This window comes from Oryctolagus cuniculus, chromosome 11 (genome assembly GCF_051225735.1).
Source record: "Oryctolagus cuniculus isolate XC-2025 breed Fujian yellow rabbit chromosome 11, ASM5122573v1, whole genome shotgun sequence".
NCBI classification, from domain to species: Eukaryota; Metazoa; Chordata; class Mammalia; order Lagomorpha; family Leporidae; genus Oryctolagus; species Oryctolagus cuniculus.
The window spans coordinates 55,562,861-55,581,781 of NC_142877.1; the positions used below are offsets into that span (position 1 = coordinate 55,562,861).

Here is an 18,921-nt window from a genome sequence, read left to right on the forward strand (position 1 = left end):
CCAAACTAATTGGAAGCATTGCTATAGAAACCACCAAACCTGGGCATGCTTACCAGATGCGCAGAAAGCCAATCTCTGACATGGGGTGGTAGGAGAAAGTAGACATTTATTGCTTCATTCCCAGGCTCCCCAGGGAGGTGTTAGGGGTGAGGAAGTTTCTTTTGGATTGAAATGGTGGGGGTGCGGGGGGCTGAGAGGTGCCTGATCAGCTCATGTCCAAGTTCCTGGCTGGTCAGTGGTGCTGGTGACTGTCCTTTGATTGGTCAGTGATGCCATACTCTCCAGGGAATTCTTACAGTGGCCAAATGGGCTTCAGGAAGTCTGGGGAGGGGGTTATGTGTAGGTGGTGGTTACTTCCTGCCCCAGACCTGGGAGTCCCCTAACAGATATCCCCCTAGACAATACTGGCCAGCAGGGCTCTATATTGGAGAAGACAATGGTGGTAAGAACTTTGTAGAGCCAATTCCAGCTCAACCTCAACTCAGTGAACGCCTTTGGATGCAAGGCCACCTTGGACTGGAGCAGGGTGGTGGCATTCCTATAGGGACATTCCTATAGGGATTCTGTCTCAACCTCAAGATGGCGCTGTTGAGACAGTGCTCTAGTGCGCAGGCCCAGAAAGAAAACTGCCCTCTGGCTGCAGGGCGGACCTAGGCAGCTGATTGGTGATGGGTGTCTCTGGCCGATTTCTGAGCCCCGGGAAGAGATGGAGGGAGGGGTTTCTGATGGACCGCTTTCTTCTGTTTCTTGTATGGGAAGAACTCAATTTCTTGCACGGTGTTTTCCTGGAGCTCAGTCTGTCAAAGCACCACATGTTCGGTATCGTTTGCTCAGCCCCCAGCACAAGACCTCAGCCCAGCAGGACGAAGACCCTCTGAGGAGTACAGCAAGGGCTCCCCTCATCTCCTGCCTCCTGGGCCCCCTGGCCACACCGTGGTCAGGAGACCACCAAGTTGGAGCAGGGATGGCGTTAGGTTAAATGGGGCCACCAGAGTAGCTCTGAGAAGGGACAGGGCTGTCGTTGGGCACTTGAGGGACACAGGAGGTTACTGAGGGTGCACAGCTAGTCTACAGAGAGCGTTTCCTTTTCTGAAAAGCTATTTATTTGTTTGCATTTTATTTGAAAGGGAGAGAGGGAGGGAGAGGAGAGGGGGAGAGGAGAGAGAGAAACAGAGGTGTCTTCCATCCTATGGTTCACTCCTCAGATGCCTGCAACAGTCAGGTCTGTGCCAGGCTGAAGCCAGGAGCCTGGAATCCCCTCCAGGTCTCCCATGTGGGTGGCAGGGGCCCAAGTGCACGAGGCATTACCTCCTGTCTCCCAGGGTGCATTTTAGCAGGAAGCTAGAACCGGAAGTAGAGCCAGAACTTGAACCCAAACACTCTAATAGGGGATATGGACATCCTAACTAGTGTCTTAAACACTGCAGCAAATGCCTGTGCTGTGTTTTACTTTCTGATCATGGTGATGGTCATGATAGTGGCGGCAGCAGCAATGGTGGTGGCAACAGTGCCTCTATTTTTTTTTTAAAGATTTTTTTTTTATTTATTTGAAAATCAGAGTTACATGGAGAGAGGAGAGGCAGAGAGAGGTCTTCCATCCGATGGTTCACTCCCCAACTGGCTGCAATGGCCAGAGTTGCGCCTATCCTAAGGCAGGAGCCAGGAGCTTCTTTTGGGTCTCCCACATGGGTGCAGAGGCCCAAGAACTTGGGCCATCTTCCACTACTCTCCCAGGCCATAGCAGAGAGATGGATCGGAAGTGGAGCAGCTGGGTCTCGAACCAGCGCCCACATAGGATGCCGGCGCTTTAGGCCAGGGCATTAACCCACTGCGCCACAGCGCTGGCCCCAGACGGTGCCTCTTTCAAGCACAAGCTCATCCTATGAGTGCTATCTGACCCCACTCTGTTCCTGGCTGCTCACCGTCCTGGTCCAGGAGCACCAAGGGAATCGTGGCAGGCACACTGGGGGACCCCTCCGATTTCGAGCAAAACAGAAGTGAGCAGAAAATTTTCCAGGAGCATGAGGGGATCCAGTGAGGGTCAGCAGGGCAGGCAGGGGCGTGCGGCCAGGGGACGCAAGCATCTGTCCTTTCTGGCTCTTCCTGGCACACCCATAAACCCAAGGAGAGAGGAACTTACAGCCGGTGTCCTGGTTGCTCTGCTAATGGGTGAAAGGTTACTTCTCACTGTCCATGTTCAAGAGAGTGGCAGGGGTTGAACCCCTGGACCTGGGGGCTCACTCCTCGCTGGTCATTCCCGTGTCCATTTGCAACACATGGGGGCTGGGTCTGATGACATTGTTCGTTGCATTTGTCACCATGCCTGACTGATGTGGAGTGATTTCCTGAGATGCCAAAAACAGACATCAGGGACACTGGGCTGGCAGAGGGCACCTTCTTGGGAGTAGGAACTCATGAGCTGTTCCAAGCCAGAGGATTTGAGATCTGGCACAGAGGAGGGTCAGTGGCCTCTGGGGAAAGGAAGAGCTGAGGAGCCCTCAGGAGCCCACACTGCCTGTCTGTCTTGAAACAATGTATCTATTTTCACTTATTTGAATGGGAGGGGGGAGAGGGAGCCAGACACAGGGAGATCCCTCTCTGCTGATTCACTCCCCAAATGCCTTCCACCGCCAGAGCTGAGCCAGGCTGAAACCAGGAGTCTGAAACTCCATCCGGGTCTCCCACATAGGTGCAGGGGCCCGAGCATGGGAGCCACCATTGCTGGCTTCCAGGGTACCAAGAACCGGAAGCTGGATTGGAGAGGGAGCAGGCCCTCCTAGCCTGCACACGGGCATCCCAGGCTGTGCCCAACGCCCTCTCCCTCTCCACCTCTTCTGCGGACTGTCACCCAGACTTCATGCTTTGTCAGCTTGGTAAGGTTCTGGAGGAACCACACAGACTTACATATGAGTTGAACCCGGACAGAGGGCCTGCTGTGGAGCCATTGGCTCAGTTTGTGGGGCTTCAAAGGAAGGCTCTGGAACCACGCCCCTTCAAAGGAAGGCTCTGGGCCATTTGCTCCTCTGCTTTCCCGGAACTCTTAAGTTAGATCACTCGACACTCCCTCAAGCTGTCTAGCTAACCCATCCTTAGTCACTCATGAACTGTGCCCTTGATCTTCCATGGGGAAGAGCTCACAAATCAGGAGAGGATCTGCCCCACCTGCCCTCCGCCCCTAGGATCCTTTGAACAGGAAGAACTTGCTCTGGGTTTGGGCCGTTGATTGCAAGGAAGGCTAGGTGGGGGGTGGGGGGGTGGGGGGTGGTATTTACATCCTCAGGAGCCCGCCGCACCTCTGGCAGGCTCAGCCGGCTGCCTGCTCTTGGCACACCAAGTGTGCAAACATATTAAACAGCTGCTTAACGCCTCTGAGACCCTTCAGTGCCCAGTGTTGTCTTCTCTTGGGGCCAGTTCCTCTTGGCTCACGTCCACGGTCACCCGGACTTGTTTGCCCCAAATGCACATTTGGCTGCAGCAACCCAGGATCCCAGGGGAGCTGGACAGGGCTGGAAAGGGCTCCCAGACCCCTGCCACATCTCCCCCTAGATAATTGGCCAAGGTATCACTGAGACCCTGTGGTCTCGGCAGAATCGGGGCTCACGTGTCAATTCCTGGCCTGTTAGCCCCTAAGAGTGAACCTTGCTGCTCCTGGGGAGTTGCTTATGCGAGATGCAAAGCCGCCCACGCAGAGCTCGCCCTCAAGGGTCAGAGGCTGGGAGGAGGGGGCAGATGGCTGGGGGGGTGGGCTGGGACCAGGCCTGCGGGGGTCGCTCTGCAAACCCCAAGCAGTGCGGTAGCCAGGAGTGCTCAGAGGAAGGCCAGGTTGCAATCTCCCTGGACCTGAAGTGAGACTTCTCTGGGACACGGGGGCCTTAACCAGTTAAGCGCTGGTGGAGAATGGCCGAGCAGCCTCGGCTGGGTGTCCCCTTGTGGGAGGACCAGCGTTGGGGGCAGAGGGGCTTCACAGGACCGAAAAGGGGGCAGGGAGAGGAGCTGTTAGGTCGTGACTTGAGCCGGGCGGGAGGGGGCGAGAGCAGTGAGTTTGGAAGGTTCTGGATGCTGGGAGTGCCGGGGGTGTCAGGATGGGGAGAAAGAGGTCGTGGGGGTGCTAGGGCCGTGTGGATGAGGAGGATCAGGTGCCATCGGGCTGTGGGAGGGGACAGGAAGACGCAGAGCCACTGGGGGCAGGAAGGGGGTGGAGACACAGCTTTGCAAGGCAGCAGCATTTATTGAAACACAGTATCGACTGAGACAACCCGGAAGGCAAGGCACACCACAGACAGTCACACCAAGAGAGGGACCCAGGCCCTCCTTCTCTATCCCACCACTCCAGACTGGGGGGCAGGTGGGAGCCCCCGCGGAGGCTTTGAAATGTATAAAGGGGCTCTGACAGGAAGACCAGCCCAGAGGCACCTGCCAGGCAGTGGAGACCAAAGGACGCCCCCCTGGGAAAAGGGGCCTGTGTGCTGGGAGGACCCTGGGGTGGGGGGAGCCTGGACTGGACCCTGTTCACCCGGGAGCCGGCCAGAGGCACAAGCGAGCGCCGAGCATCGGCCGCAGGGGCTGCTGGGAGGGCCCCTGCTCTGTCCGGGTCTCAGGCTGAACAGTTAGGGTCACGGCTTGCCCTGGGAAACTTGTACGTTGCCTGGCCTCTCTGGCCATGGGTACATCGGAGCCAAGTTGCAGTTAAGCGAGGGAGTGACTCTAAACTGAAGGCAAGAGGAGAACGAGGAGACAGCCCCCCAAGATGAGGAGGCGGAGGAGAGCGGCCCCGGGGTCTTTCCCTCTGCAGGAACTCTGGAAGGTTCTGGAAGCAAGCACACGTTTCCCATTCACACACCAGTCCGTGCTGGGGCGGACGCGCGGACGGGCCAGGCTCGCGGGGGCAGGCACTAGGCGAAGCGCACGGACCGGCTGCTCCCGCAGCTGAAGCTGGTGGAGCGGGGCTGGCAGGGGCCGCAGGAGTCCGGTGCCATCACCGTGATGCTGCCGCCCGTGGCTGAGGGGCCGGAGGCAATCTGGCGCCCCGGGGTGGTGCTGTAGGTGAGGCCCCCGCAGCTGACACCGCCGCGGGAGCTGCTGACACCTGTGGGCAGAGGAGACACGGGTGCAGGAGGTGAGGGGCTGGCTGAGACCCCAGCCACCCCGGGGACAGGCCCCAAAGGCCAAGGCCTTGGGGGAGCCGCTGCTGCCGCCTCCTCCGGGAGTCCAGGGGTGGACAACCAGGCACTGCTGCTCCTAGCCTCCCAGCCCACCTTGGAGACTGGGACAAGATGGTAGTGAGGAACCCCATACCCAGAGGGGACAAAGCCACCCACTCCACTTCCCAGCAGGCAACTCGCTATCGCCACTGGAGACGGGGGTCCAGCCCAGCCTTCCCCCCTCCCAGAGAGAGGCCCTGGGAAGGCCGAGGCCCCTCCTAGTTTAGGAACATTGGAGGTTCATGGGTTTGCCCTCCAGCCGGGCCATCTCCCCGGGGTGCTGCCCGGTGGGTACTTACACACATTCACGGAGCCCACGCCCTCGCACAGCCTGTGGGCAAAAACACGCTGTTAGTTTTGGAGCTGGATTCCTGGAGATGAGCCGTGGGATGGGGCCAGGGAAGGTCTTCCCATGTCCAGGGTGTACCCCCTGAGAGGCAGGAAGGAAGCCCCCACCCCAAATCTGCAGGCACTTTGGAAAACAAGCCTTGACTTTCAGCCCTGGGGCGGTTGGTGGTCATGGATTCCATGCGCTCCTGCGGGAGGCGAGCTCAGAGAGAGGGAGATGGAGCCGACCGACCACACCAGCACCTGGGAAAGCACTGCTCGCATGTGGAAGGTGGCGTCCCCCTGCGCCGGGGTGGAGGCCGAGAGCTGCAGCATCCCAAGGAAGCTACTCCACAAGAGTGCATGTTCCCGTCACACGGCCTGGGCACAGGTCCAGGACCCTCTGCTTGGTACTGTGCAGCCGTGAGAAAGCCGCCGAACTCTGAGCCCATTTCTTTCCCTTTGGGTGAGAAAAGTGAGGCCCGTCCACTCCACTGCGACCATTCTACTGAGCACAGGCCTCGGACATGGTGAGCAGGGGGCAGATTGCTACTATTACTACTTCCCAGGGTGGCAGCTCAAGGAGACTCACTCCCAGGGGACCGGTGCCTCCCCTTTCCTCGCCCCACCTGTGTTCCTCGCCCTCCAGCAGGCGGCGGTAGGTGGCGATCTCGATATCCAGGCCCAGCTTGGAGTTCATCACCTCCTGGTACTCCTTGAGCAGGCATGCCATGTCCTGCTTGGCCTTCTGCAGGGCGGCCTCCAGCTCAGCCAGCTTGCAGCGGGCGTCGCTCAGGGCTGCCTCGCCCTGCTGCTCCGCTTCGGCCACGGCCGCCTCCAGCTTGGCGCGCTGGGGAGGTTGGAGATGGGGGACGTGAGGACAAGGGCAGGAGGAAGAAGCAGGAGCACAGGAGTGGGAGCTTTGCGTGGTTCAGCCAAGCTGGTGGAGCAAAGGCGGGCAGTGGGGGGGCGTGGGCGGGGGAGGAGAGTCCTGGGGAGAAGGCGGGCCCCCGCTGGGTACCTGAGTCCTCCCTGACCGTACCTGGCACTTGGCGTTCTCCACCTCGGCCGTCAGCCTCTGGATCACACGGTTCAGCTCGTTGATCTCCTCCTTGGTGCGGCGCAGGGTCTCCCCGTGCCGGATCACCGTGGCCTTCATCTCCTCGCACTGGGGTGAGGGGAGCACAGGTGCCCCTGAGGCTCAGCACCCACGAGCCCTCCCTCAGGTCACCACCACCAGGATGGCGCGGGTTGAACAGTGCTCAGCCTGTGCACCCACACGGGGCGGCCTGTTCTCACCACCCTCAGGGGTCCGCACCACAGCCTTCTCCAGGGGACGCCCTGTGACCCTTCCACTTGGTGCCCGGGGTCGCTCACCTTGCTGCGGTACCAGGACTCGGCCTCAGCCCGGCTGCGGCTGGCAACATCGTCATACTGGGCCTTGATCTCAGCCACAACGCAGTCCATGTTCAGGTCCCGGCTGTTGTCCATCTTGACAATGACTGAGGTGTCGGAGATGTGGGCTTGGAGCACGCGGATCTCCTGTGGGACCAACAGCCGCTGTGTTTGCATCTAGTGCCTGGCTCGGGGTAGGGGGGAGGTGCATGCCCCCTGCCTCTACTCCTTTCATTCACACACAGTCACTGGATCAGCCACAAAGCTGCAAGGGGCCTTCAAGGTCATCAGAGGATAGCCTTGGACTTGACAATGGGAACATGGAAAAATGCCTGACCCCAAGGTGCCCAGCAGAGGGGCTGCTTTGAGTGGCAGGGAGAATATGTGTCCACTAGTAAAGACCCCTCCCCCCGTGGAAGCCCACCGCTGAGACCCCCAGCCCCACTGTCGTGTGTGTCTACAGACCAGCACTTACACAGATCAGGGCACAGGCATGACCCTCCCTGCACAGGTGCTCACACAGAGTCCCATGCGCACACACACGCCACCACCCCCACTCAGGCGTGTGTTGGCTGGGCATACGCAACCCACACAACATGCATGTGCGTGTTCTTTTCACTTCTTTCCCACGCTGGTGAACAGGTGCACGCACCTGCACCTGTATCCCTCCCCCTGCCTCCCCACCCCACCCCGGGTCTCCACACCTGCCCTGCACCTGCCCCGCTCCTGCCCCTCACCTCCTCATAGAGGCGCTTCAGGAAACTCGACTCCTCCACCAGGGCTTCCACGTTGGCCTCCAGGTCCGACTTCCGCAGGTAGGCACAGTCCACATCCTAGCAGGGGAACAGGCAGGGAGGGGCTGTGTATGTGGGTGGAGGCCAGAGGAGGGGGCCTCTGGTAGGTGTGGAGACCGTGGCACCCCTCCTCCGCCCCCCAGCCCCGGAGGCAGCCCCCTCACCTTCTTTAGAACCACAAACTCATTCTCTGCCGTGGCTCTCAGAGCCACCTCCTCTTCATACCTGGGTGTGGGAGAGAAAGGGCCGGAGCTGAGGGGTTGGGGCTTGAACACCGGCCCAGCTCCTGGGTGAGTTCTCGCAGGGCTCATGAGGGCCCGCTCCTGCAGCTGCATCTTGTCCTGTGGCCTCATTCATGCTGGTCCCACCTGGCCCACCAGCGCCCCAGCCCATCCTGCTCTCGGATGAGATCAGGGCACACAAGAGCTCTTAGGTCGTCTGTGCCTCCTATGTCCAGACAGAGCAGGTGCTACCTGCAGGGCGGGGCTCAGAGCCTGCACCACACAGGGAAGCTGGAGAGGGCAGGGTCTGTGGACAGCTGCCGGCCTCCCTGGGTTTCCTTTCCTGACCCCTGGAACGCCAGAGCCCCCACGGGGTGGAGGTGGAGCAAGGAATTGGCAAAAACCAAGCCTCCCACCCCACCCCCTAGGCACCTGCCCGTGGTCCCAAGCTCCTCTGTGGAAGGGCACTGAACAAGGGCCGTGGGTGGAAGCCTCAGCTCTCCCCAGGGCTCCCCGGGATCCGGCCACACTCACTTCTTCTTGTAGCCCTCCAGCACCTCCTGCACGTGGTTGAGCTCGGAGGCCAGCCGCCCGCTGTCGGCCTCCACGCACTCGGCCTCCCGCCGCAGCGTCTCGATGTAGCCACTGAACAGCGGCTCCAGGTTGCTCTCGCAGCAGCGCTGGTTCTGGTAGAACTGCCACTTGGTCTCCAGCAACTTGTTCTGCTGCTCCAGGAAGCGCACCTGCCGTCCGGGGTGGAGGAAAGAGACTCAGGGTTGGGGAGGGAGTGGGGGGAGCCTGGCAGGTGCCCCCAGAGCCCTCTCTGCCCTCAGAGACAGGGGGTACACGTCTGGAGCTCTGTCTCCCCGTCCTCCTCCTCCGCCCCACAGCACCCCCCCAGAAGGCAGTCGTGGGGGGTGGGTGACAGAGAACATCCGGGTCCTGCCACTTTCCGTGGGTGGGTTGTTTAACCCCTTGTTGCCCACTGTTCTCTAAAGTGGAGATAATAGTACCCAGCTTAGAGTTATGATGGCACCGGAGCCCGTTAAGATATGCAAAGGGCTTAGAACTGTTCCTGGCATGGGCTGAGGGCCCAGGCAATTGACCTATTAACATAATTACCAGCTGCCCTTCATTAATTCATTTCTGCAGCAGACACGCCGACTGTTTACCGGGTCTACGGGTCTGTGCTGATACACGCTCACCGCTCGCACGACCTGTCTCTGTCTCTGTCTCTGTCTCTGTCTCTCTGTCTATCCACATCCATCACTTCCACCCCATCCTCCACTTTCCCTGTGTCCCACAGGGGGGATGATGTGGGCGGAGTCTGGATTCCACTTCTTGCAGGTCCCCTTCCCCCACCATCGCCTGCCCACCCTGCGCATGTGAGCTGCTCATTTAAACTCTCCACCCCAGCTCGTCGTTTGGAGAGTGGGGATAGAACACCTGCCCCATGGTGTCATGTTGAGGATCGCTAAGGAGAAAGAGATCAGAGCAAGGTCCCGCCCCTCCCCACCCCAGATCCTCCCAGCCTGCAGAGAAGCCCACCAAGTTGGTTAACTGTTGTCACCTCGCCCTCACCACGCTGGCTGATCTGTCCCTGGGGGCGGGGAGATCTCACACTACTGACAGGTGCAGCAGGGACCTGAGGAGGCAGCGCGGCTCATGTGCTGCCCTGGCCATGAGGCCCATGGTTCTCCCCCTCCCCATTGTCACCCTCTGTGCCAGCAGCCGGCGGCCTGGTCCAGTGTCTCAGGGACAGCCGGGGGGTCTTGGCTCCTCACCGCTCCTGAAGACCACAGACTCAATTTCCCAGCCACCCCTGGGCCTCAATCTGGAATTCTCCACGCAGAACTGTCCTTGTGCGTTTCTTTCCCTCTGCGGGTCCCCAAACCCGAGGGCGGGCGGGGCCGGGGGTCTCCTCTGCCCCACCGACCTTGTCGATGAAGGCGGCGAACTTGCTGTTGAGACACTTGATCTGCTCCTTCTCCTCGTGCTTCACGCACTGCGCGTTGGGGTCGATCTCCAGGTTGAGGGGCGTCAGGAGGCTCTCGTTGACCGACACGGTGGTGATGCAGGGGGCGCTGGGCCCGCACACGCCGCCCGAGCGGTAGCCGAAGCTGCGCCCGCAGGAGCCGGCACGGAAGCCCCCGACGGCCATGCGGGGCCCGCCGGAGCCCAGGTTACCCAGGCTGCGGCTGCTGAAGCCGGTGAGCCCTCGGTAGCAGGACACCCCCCGGTAGGGGGCGGCGCTGATGCAACAGCGGTTGCCGGTTTTGGGGGCCACGGCGGAGCAGGAGCTGAAGTTCCTGGTGACCCCGCATCCTGAGCTGATCCTGTAGGAGCGGCACGACATGGCGGGGGGACTCTCTGCGTGGAGGCTGTTGAGTGTGAGCTTGGGATCCTTGCTCCTCCGTTCCTGCCTGCTCCTTTTATTGGTGGGGAGAGCTGGGGTTGGCGGCATAAAAGGAGTGAAAAGCCATTTTATGTTGTTTATTGGCTTGGGGAGTTTGCCAGCAACTCCCCAAAGACTCCTCTTAAAGGTGAACTCAGCGGCGGCTCCGGCTCCGAGCGGTGCCGGGGATGTTAATAGGGGAGCGGTGTTTGCACTTTCATCTTCAAAGCTCGTTTACATACATTCAGTAATTAATCACCTCACAGTCTCTCTGGGAGACGGCCCCAGCCCACACTTGGAGACGAACTTGAACTCCACAACAGTTCGGGGTCTCGGAGTGGGGTGGGGTGGGGTGTCCCAGGGTGGATGAGAGCCGGGGACCTCATGGCTGCCACCTGCCTGGCTTTGTGCAGGATACGGTGCTTTAGGTGTGGTGGATCAGAAGAGGCCACGGCATGGCCTGGCAGGTGGCTCAGGACCACAAGGGTCCTCCCGGCCACAGCCCCTACAGATCAAAGATGCTGTCTTGGAACCTTCTAGATTCCAGCCCAGAAGGCTGTGTGGCCAAGTGTCTGTATCTCACCCAGCCAAAGTGCAACGCACTCAACTCTCAGTGGCCACACAAATGACCACTTGTGGGTCACAGGGAGGCCTCTCTTTAGCCACTTTCTTCCATGTGGCCACCAGGATGGGTGAACCTAGGTTCGGGACAGCTGGCCGCTGTGACCTGGCCCTGGCCTTTGGGCCTCCACCTCCGTCTTCCCCTGAGCACTGGCTCCGGGAGCCTCTGCCATCTGACCTTGCTTCCGTGGGTGGCCTTGGGCCACTTACTAGGGTAATGATCCTCCCCCCCCTTTTTTTTGTCCTGTTTTCTGAGCACAAACCTAGGTGAGCTAGACCCCAGGTGTCAGGGATTTAGGGAAGAACCATTGAGCATCCTCAGGGGGGCCTCCTCCTCCTCCTCCAGGAAGCCCTCCGGAACCCAGTTGCTGCCACGGAGCCGCTACCCTAAGCATGAGGCCTCGCTGGAACACCCCGTGTTCTGTCGGGGGGTCCTCACCTGGCTGGTACCTCCACCGCCCGCCCCTGTTGTTGAAAGTGGACAAGGAAGAGAGACCAGGCACAGCCGGCGGCGGAAGAGGAGCCTCCGCTGCTGGTCCTGAGAGAGCTTCGGATCCGGGCTCCGCGGGGAAGCCGCTGGGTACAGCAGCCCCCGCCCCCGGCCTCCGGGAAGTCCCCGACCTCTCAGACTTTCCATGTCCTTGACCTTGAGGTGGTTTAGAATGAGCGTCGGGGACCGTGGGGAGGAAAGGGCCCCGCAGCCCGAGTTGCTCCTAGTTCTCCCACGCCCCTCACTTCCGTTGCAACTTTAAGACCTCCTGGCCCTTTCAAGGCTGCGTTTCATGTCTTCTTTAACCTGATTTCACTTGCGTAAAATCTCTGGGTGGAGTCTGGGGGTGGAGAGAGAGAGGCTCAGGGTGCAACACGGTCGGGGGTGGGGGTGGGGGGATGCGCCAGGCTCCTCCCTCTGCCGGGACCCAGAGGGGTGGCGGCTGGGGCTGCGGACAGTGAGTTCCTGACCTGCCTAGCCGGGGTGGGGTGCGCTGGAATGTGGGAGCTGGAAGATGGGGCCCCTCTGCTCAGCTGCCCTCCACCCCCCTCTGACAGCTCTGCTCCCTCCAGGTTGTTGGAGAGGATGGAACCTGATCCATTTCTGTCTCTGCTCGGGGGCGGGAGGGCATGGAAACTTTGCCTTGCCCTGAACACACATTCTCTCTCTCTCTCTCTCTCTCTCTCTCTCTCTCTCCTCCCCATGCCCAAGCCTTCTCCCTGGAATGTCCCTGAACAAATGGCTGCCTCTTCCAGGAAGCCTTCCTGGGACTGGGGAGAGGGAGGCTGTGAATTCTCCTCCTTGCTGTCTCATAAAAAGCCCTCTGGGGCCCGAGGGGAAATCCAGTCACCCCCATCCACGCCCTCCTGTCCTGGGTGCTCCTATGCATCACCCCGCTTTGGTCCCGGCCCCTCCTGCCCCCATCTTTTTGAAGCCCCCACCCCCCCAGTATCAGGAATGTCCAACCCAGAGTCCATGACCTTCCCATGATTTGAAGAGGCCACCTCTTCCGAGAAGCCCTCGGGAGCTCATTGGGTGAGAGGGGTTCTTTACCTGACCCAGGAGGCCCAGGCAACCCCTAGGACCTGCCCTGAGTCTGCTCCGCACCCAGGCACATTTCCTGGGCTCTGCCCTCAGCCCTACCTGCATGGCACAGCCTCTCCTTTCCTTTACCTGAGCTGGGCTTGCTCTCTTCCCCACACCGGAGGCTCACTACCTCCCTTCCCTTCTGCTCCTTCTGCTGGGCATAAAACCCCCCTGCTTCCAGGAAGCCTTCCTGGGTTTGTCAGAGAACACTGACACCTTCGCTGGCCCTGCCCTGTTGGCTCATCCAGTTCCCTGCTTGTCTCTGCCTGGGCTCCCATGGGCCATCTCGTTACCCTTCCTGGCAGGCTGGTTCTCCTGGGTCAACCCTGATGAGCTGCCCAGGGACAGGGCCTGCCTCCCGGCTGGTGGAGGTTGAACCCCATCCTTCAGCTCTACCAGCCACACTGAACATTTTGCACCCAAACTATGCCCCCTGCTGGGTCTGCACCCTCCCTACCCCCGTTGTGGGAGACTTGCAGTCTCGAAGCCCCTTCTTTGGCTTTGCCAAGACGTGGGCGTGATCTGGAGATGCAGTGCAGGTGGAGTGAGGGTGGGAGCTGCTGGGTGAGCCAACCTTCCCTTCCCCAGGGTGTGGTAGGGTGTGGCAGGGTGTGTCTCCTCGCTCTCCTCCTGGGCCTCTCCTGGGCAGCTTCCCTGGAAGGGAGCCTGGTGCCCACCCTGCGGCTGCTGGGGGCCAGAGCAGAGGTCCCGCGGGGCACAGCCATGTCTTCATTCCCATATTTAGTTCCAGGACTGAGAAGATTGCCAGGCTGGGGCTGGTGTGTGGTGCAGCGGTTAAAGCCGCCGCCTGCAGTGCTGGCATCCCATATGGGCGCCAGTTGGAGTCCCAGCTGCCCCACTTCCGATCCAGCTCTCTGCTATGGCCTGGGATAGCAGTAGAAGATGGCCCAAGTGCTTGGGCCACTGCACCCGCGTGGGAGACCTGGAAGAAGCTCCTGGCTCCTGGCTTTGTCCTGGCCTAGCCCTGCAGCCACTTGGGGGAGTGAACCAGCAGATAGAAGACCTCTCTCTCAAGTAAATAAATCATAAAAGAAAGCAAAGGCTCTCATGCCAGTGCCCCTGCTCATGCCTGGCCCACTCAGGAGAAGCCGCTGGCAACACAAGGTTGGGCCTCGTCCCTCCTCTGCTCAGAGCGCCCCCCAGGGACCACCGTTCGTTCACCCAGAGTCCTAGCTGGCGAGGCCCCGCGTGCCCTGTGTCAGTGTCGCCTCTCTCCCCTTGTCTCCTTCCTCCTCGTCTCTGTTCCCAGCCCCTGAGCAGGCCCCCTGCTGCTCCTGGGGCACACAAGGCACGCGTCTGCCTCAGGGCCTTGACACCTTCCATCTCTCCTGCTCCCCGCCTCTTCCCTCCGCCACACGGCTTGCTGCAGCGTTTGCTCAAACACCCCCTCCCTAAGTCTCCTTTCTAGAACCGCAGCCTGCCCCCCCAAGGCTTTCTGCTTTATTCCACGGCACCTGATACCCACTGGCAACCCTAGAATTGACTCTTTCTGTCCATCGATTATGGGCTTTCTCTCCCCAGCCCCTAAGAGCACTTGCTGGGAGCAGGAACGGTGTGGGTACTGTCCACTGAAGCGTCCATGCACGGTGAAGGGTGTGTCTGAGGTTGGGGCTAAGATGCCCTGGGGCCCCGACTAGCACCCCCAGCTTGGAAATCACAGGATTCAGAACCCCTCGCAGGTCTTTCCTGCCTTAGGCTGCATTTTCTATTTGTCCTGGTAGCCTCTCGTCTTTCCCCTTGCTGTATCATAGAGTCAGTGCTGCCTGCAGCCGGCGCTGAACTTAGCGACCAGCAGAGGGCAGCAACCCCCCGCAGCTGTCTTGGCAGAGGCGCGGCCTGCCCGACAGGCAGGTCTCCAGTGTCTGGGTGGCGGCGGGAAATGGCCAGGAGGCGGCAGAGAAAAGGGCCAGGTCTCTCCCTCATCCACCTGTGCACGGGGCTGGGGGGGTGGGGTGGGGTGGGGTGGGGTCTACATGCTGACCACAAGATCTTCTGAGAATAGCGAAAAGGCAAACAGCACCACCACTGCTCCTTATTATGCACCCACTGTGTGCCAGGCTGCATGCTAAGTACTTATGCACCTAGTATGTTCAGGCTGCATGCTAAGCACTTATTGTGCACCTACTGTGTGCCATCTCCACAACTCTTGGAGACAGGCCATGATTTTCCGTTTCACCAATGAGGCAGGAGGCTTTATTGTGAATGACAGGCGAGCGCGCATGGTGGCGACACGCGGGGGCTCAGGAGTCCAGGCCTCTGCTTCCACACTCAGTTCAGTTCTCATCTGTCAAATGGAAACTAACAACAGCACGCCTCCCCCAGGGGTCTTGGGAGAATAACATGAGCTAAGATACGAAAAGCCCTGGGGTACGCCGAGTCTCGCTGCCACATAGCTCGTGAGTGAACTTGAGATTGAACTTGGATCTGCCCATACCACAGTCTTTCCACACATCTGCCTGGCACACAGTAGGAGCACAGGAAGTGCTTAACACACAGCCTGGCACACAGTAGGTGCATAATAACTAGTTGCTATTTTCTTTGAGGTGAAGTCGTAGAGTGAAGTGTTTTACTTTTTCGGGTGGCCTTGCAAATTATACCTTAACATTGTTTTGGATTTCCAGCCGTGCGTGGGAAGTACACAGACGCGCTCACGATCTCTGCCTACCGACTTTGCATCCGCATCCTTGCTTAGTTCACGAACTCTCCCTAGGGTAGCTTTGGAAACAAAAAAGATCTCAGGGTTTGTTACGTAGAAAATTATGGCTTCTGAAAACAGGAACGGGTCTGTGTCATCCTTTCCAACCTGTGCACTTTTTTTTTTTAAGATTTATTTATTTATTTGAAATAGTTACACACAGAGAGAAGGAGATGCAGAGAGAGAGAGAGAAAGAGAGAGAGGTCTTCCATCCACTGGTTCACTCCCTACTTGGTCGCAACAGCTGGAGCTGCGCCGATCCGAAGCCAAGAGCCAGGAGCTTCTTCCAAGTCTCCCATGTGGGTGCAGGGACCCAAGGACTTGGGCCATCTTCCACTGCTTTCCCAGGCCACAGCAGAGAGCTGGATCAGAAGTGGAGCAGCCAGGAACTGAACCAGCGCCCACATGGGATGCCGGCACTGCAGGCGGCGGCTGTACCCACTATGCCACAGCGGAGTCCCCCCACGCACTTTCATGTCTTCCTCTTGGCTCCCCCACCGGCCTGTACAACGTTGGCCACGGGGAGCATGCGTGAGCAGGCATCCTTATCCGGTTCTCCGAGTTGGAGACAAAGCACTCTTTGTAGATGCCAGTAACCAAGTGATGGAAACGCCCTTCTGTTCCTGGTTAGCTGAGAGCTTTTGTTTTTGACTCAGGAATAGATGTTAACTTTCCACACATCTGTTAGGTTAATCTTGTTGTTTTTCTTGTCATCAAGAATTACATGAGCAGATTCTTGCAAGTTGAACCAGGGGCCAGCACTATGGGGTAGTGGATAAAGCCTCTGCCTGCAGTGCCGGCATCCCATATGGGCGCTGGTCATGTCCCAACTGCTCCACTTCTGATCCAGCTGTCTGCTATGGCCTGGGAAAGCAGTAGAAGATGGCCCAAGTGCTTGGGTCCCTGCACCCACGTGGGAGACCTGGAAGAAGCTCCTGGCTTCTGGCTTTGGATCGGCCCAGCTCTGACCACTGCAGCTCTTTGGGGAGTGAACATGCAGGTGGAAGACACCTCTCTCTCTCTCTGTCTCTCCCTCTCTTTGTAACTCTACCTCTCAAATAAACACAATCTTAAAAAAAAAAAGTTGAACCAGCCTTTCATTTCTAGGGTAACTGCTACTTGGTTATGATACAGAGAGTCTCTTGCTGTATTGAATTTACCAATACTTTGTGGAGAATTTTATGCATATGTAAAAATACAGAGAAACTGATTTCCAGATTTCTTCTACTGTCGGTGGCTGATTCTGACTTGGGAGATGTCCCCGCCTCTTAGATGCTTGGGAGGAATCTGGGCTGAATCCTTTCTCGAATCCTTGGCAGACGCCCCTCTCTTCCTCTGAAGTTCTCATTGTTAAGAGGTTGAAACTACATCGTCCACTCCCGAGACCACTGACTGGGGGGGGGGCAGTCTTGGTGGCGGTGGTCCGCCGACACTTGGAAAGAGCAAGCATTTCCCCATTTTGGGTAAGTAGGTTCTGGAAATGTTGATTCCGCCAGGTCGGCTGATAACGACACGAGTCATCGAGGGCAGGACGGGAGGCCTGAAGCTGGCCCCTGTTGCCGGGTGCATGCGCAGGCTCACAGATCCTGGGCCTCACCTGGGTACAGGAGGCCTGATCCTCGCTGTGTGTGGATGACTTTGTCCATTATCAGTAATAATTTATGAGGTTTCCTGCGGCTCTATCATTTTTCATTGGTTTCTTTTTGGTCCTTTGTTTTGTTTTTCTAACACCCCCTCTTACTATCTCTGGGTTATTTGTGAATTTTTTTTCTTTTTCTGTTTTTAATAATTTTGGGACATTCCACATGGAATGCCAGAGCCAGCTTGGATTTGCATATTTATTTATTTATTTATTCATTTTAATTATTTGCAAGATAGAGTTACAGACAGAGAAGGAGAGACAGAGAGAGAGAGAGAGATCTTCCATCCACTGGTTCACTCCCCAAATGGCCACAACAGCTGGGGCTGGGCCAGGCTGAAGCCAGGAGCCAGGAGCTTCTTCCAGGTCTCCCATGTGGGTGCAGGGGCCCAGGGACTTGGGCCATTCTCCATTGCTTTCCTGGGTGCATAAGCAGGGACTTGGATGGAAAGCAGAGCAGCCAGGACTCAAACTGGTACTCCCAAGTGAGAATCTCTCCCATGTATTCATTTCAGATGTGTTTGCCTTTATTGTATAGGACATGGTTACCCCAGTGCTTTGAAGTCCTCGCACGGCCGCTCCAGCCTCTGCTGATTTCCTCTTCCCTGGGACTACTGGTCACCTGTCACTGTCATTTCTGACTGGAGCCTGGATGTGTGGCCATGCTGTGGGCTGGGCTCGGGTCCTTGCTTTGTTAGGTTTTTAGAGGGAATCAGCCTGGCCCAGGCCCCACTGCTGTTTCAGCTTCTCCCTTGGAAGGCAGTGAGTGGGAGGCACGCAGGGGGAAAGAGGCAGCCAGCTGGGTTATGCTCAAGCTGATGGAGCTGCCGCCGGTGGATTCAGCGTGGGGATGCGAGAGAGAGAGAGAGAGGCGTCCAAGACCACTCCACAGTTTCTGGGCTTCAGCGTGGAATTGCCAAGGACGTGGAGGGAGCAGCCTGGAGAGGAAGCCGAGGGGTGGTTTGCAGACGTGGGTTTAGTCTGAGACGCACGTTTGGCCACACCATGGGGAAGCAAACCTGTATGTCCCAGCCTGTGGGCGGGAGATAGAACCTCCGGAGCCCTTGGCATGTACGTGGACAGTATCTGGACCCACAGAGCTGACCGGGTGAGATCCTCTGTGTTGGGGGGAGAGCAGAGAGAGAAGACCTGGAGCCTGGGGCCTAGGGTCTCGGTGTCGGGGCGGGGCCTGGCTTGAGGAGCTGGAAGCTGTCATCAGGGGCCAATCAGGAACCAATCAGGAACCAATCAGGAGCCAGTCCCCCACAGCAACTTGAGCAGCAAAAGCTTAATACAAGGGTCCTTCAACCATGCCGCTGAGAAACACAATCGGGGGACAGTTTTGCCAAAATTCTCCGCGCGGTGTTTTCCTAACACAGCTTTGCAGTGCGGGAGACTAGGCAGGAAGTGGGGAGCGCAGGACAGTAGGCGGGCCTGAGGCTGGAAGCAGGAGAGCCTGCAGGTGCCTGGGCAGGACACACAATGATGAGACGTGTGCTTCCTGCTCTGTGACAAGGGCTGTCTCGGGGTGCGGCTGACCAGCGAGCAGCTCCCACGAGGGACGGGCGCCCTCCTGGGGCTGTGTCCAGGGTGTTGGTGTGAGCACGCCCTGGCTGGCCCCGGTCCCCACCTGCTATGACGTCCTGCCCTCGCCCCTAGCCACAGCCCCAGACTTGTTATGCTGTCTCCTTGGTTTTGCACACACTGCTGCTTCTATTTGGGACACGGCTTCCTCGTCTGTGACTAATTCATCGTCCTCTGCTTCTCTGCTGGGACATCTCATTCTTCAGGAAGCTTCTAACGATGCCACAAGTCTGGGCTGGGCCTGTCCTCTCTGTACTGGGGCTTTGCCTTTATGCCCAGCACAGCACTAAGCATGCCAGGTCATAATTGCTTGTGTGCCCATCCATCTACCAGATGCAGACAGAAACTCATCCACTATTGTTTTCCCAGCATCGTGCCTGGCAGGTGACAGGCACTTACCAAAGGTTTGTTGAATGAATGAATAAAAGAGGCGAGCCAGGGGCTGGCGCTAT

At 58.5% G+C, this 18,921-nt stretch overlaps 1 protein-coding gene across 1 annotated transcript; it reads right to left on the reverse strand.

Moving 5' to 3' along the window:
* Positions 1-4,210: 4,210 nt before the first annotated feature.
* Positions 4,211-10,345, reverse strand: LOC138843004 (keratin, type II cuticular Hb5). Its single transcript, XM_002710996.6, has 9 exons — positions 9,875-10,345; positions 8,473-8,681; positions 7,882-7,942; positions 7,661-7,756; positions 6,906-7,070; positions 6,571-6,696; positions 6,158-6,378; positions 5,501-5,532; positions 4,211-5,086 (listed from the first exon to the last, which is right to left on the reverse strand). The coding sequence occupies exons 1-9, from the start codon at positions 10,292-10,294 to the stop codon at positions 4,893-4,895; spliced, it is 1,524 nt and encodes a 507-aa protein (XP_002711042.1). The 5' UTR covers positions 10,295-10,345; the 3' UTR covers positions 4,211-4,892.
* Between the last annotated feature and the right edge of the window lie 8,576 nt (positions 10,346-18,921).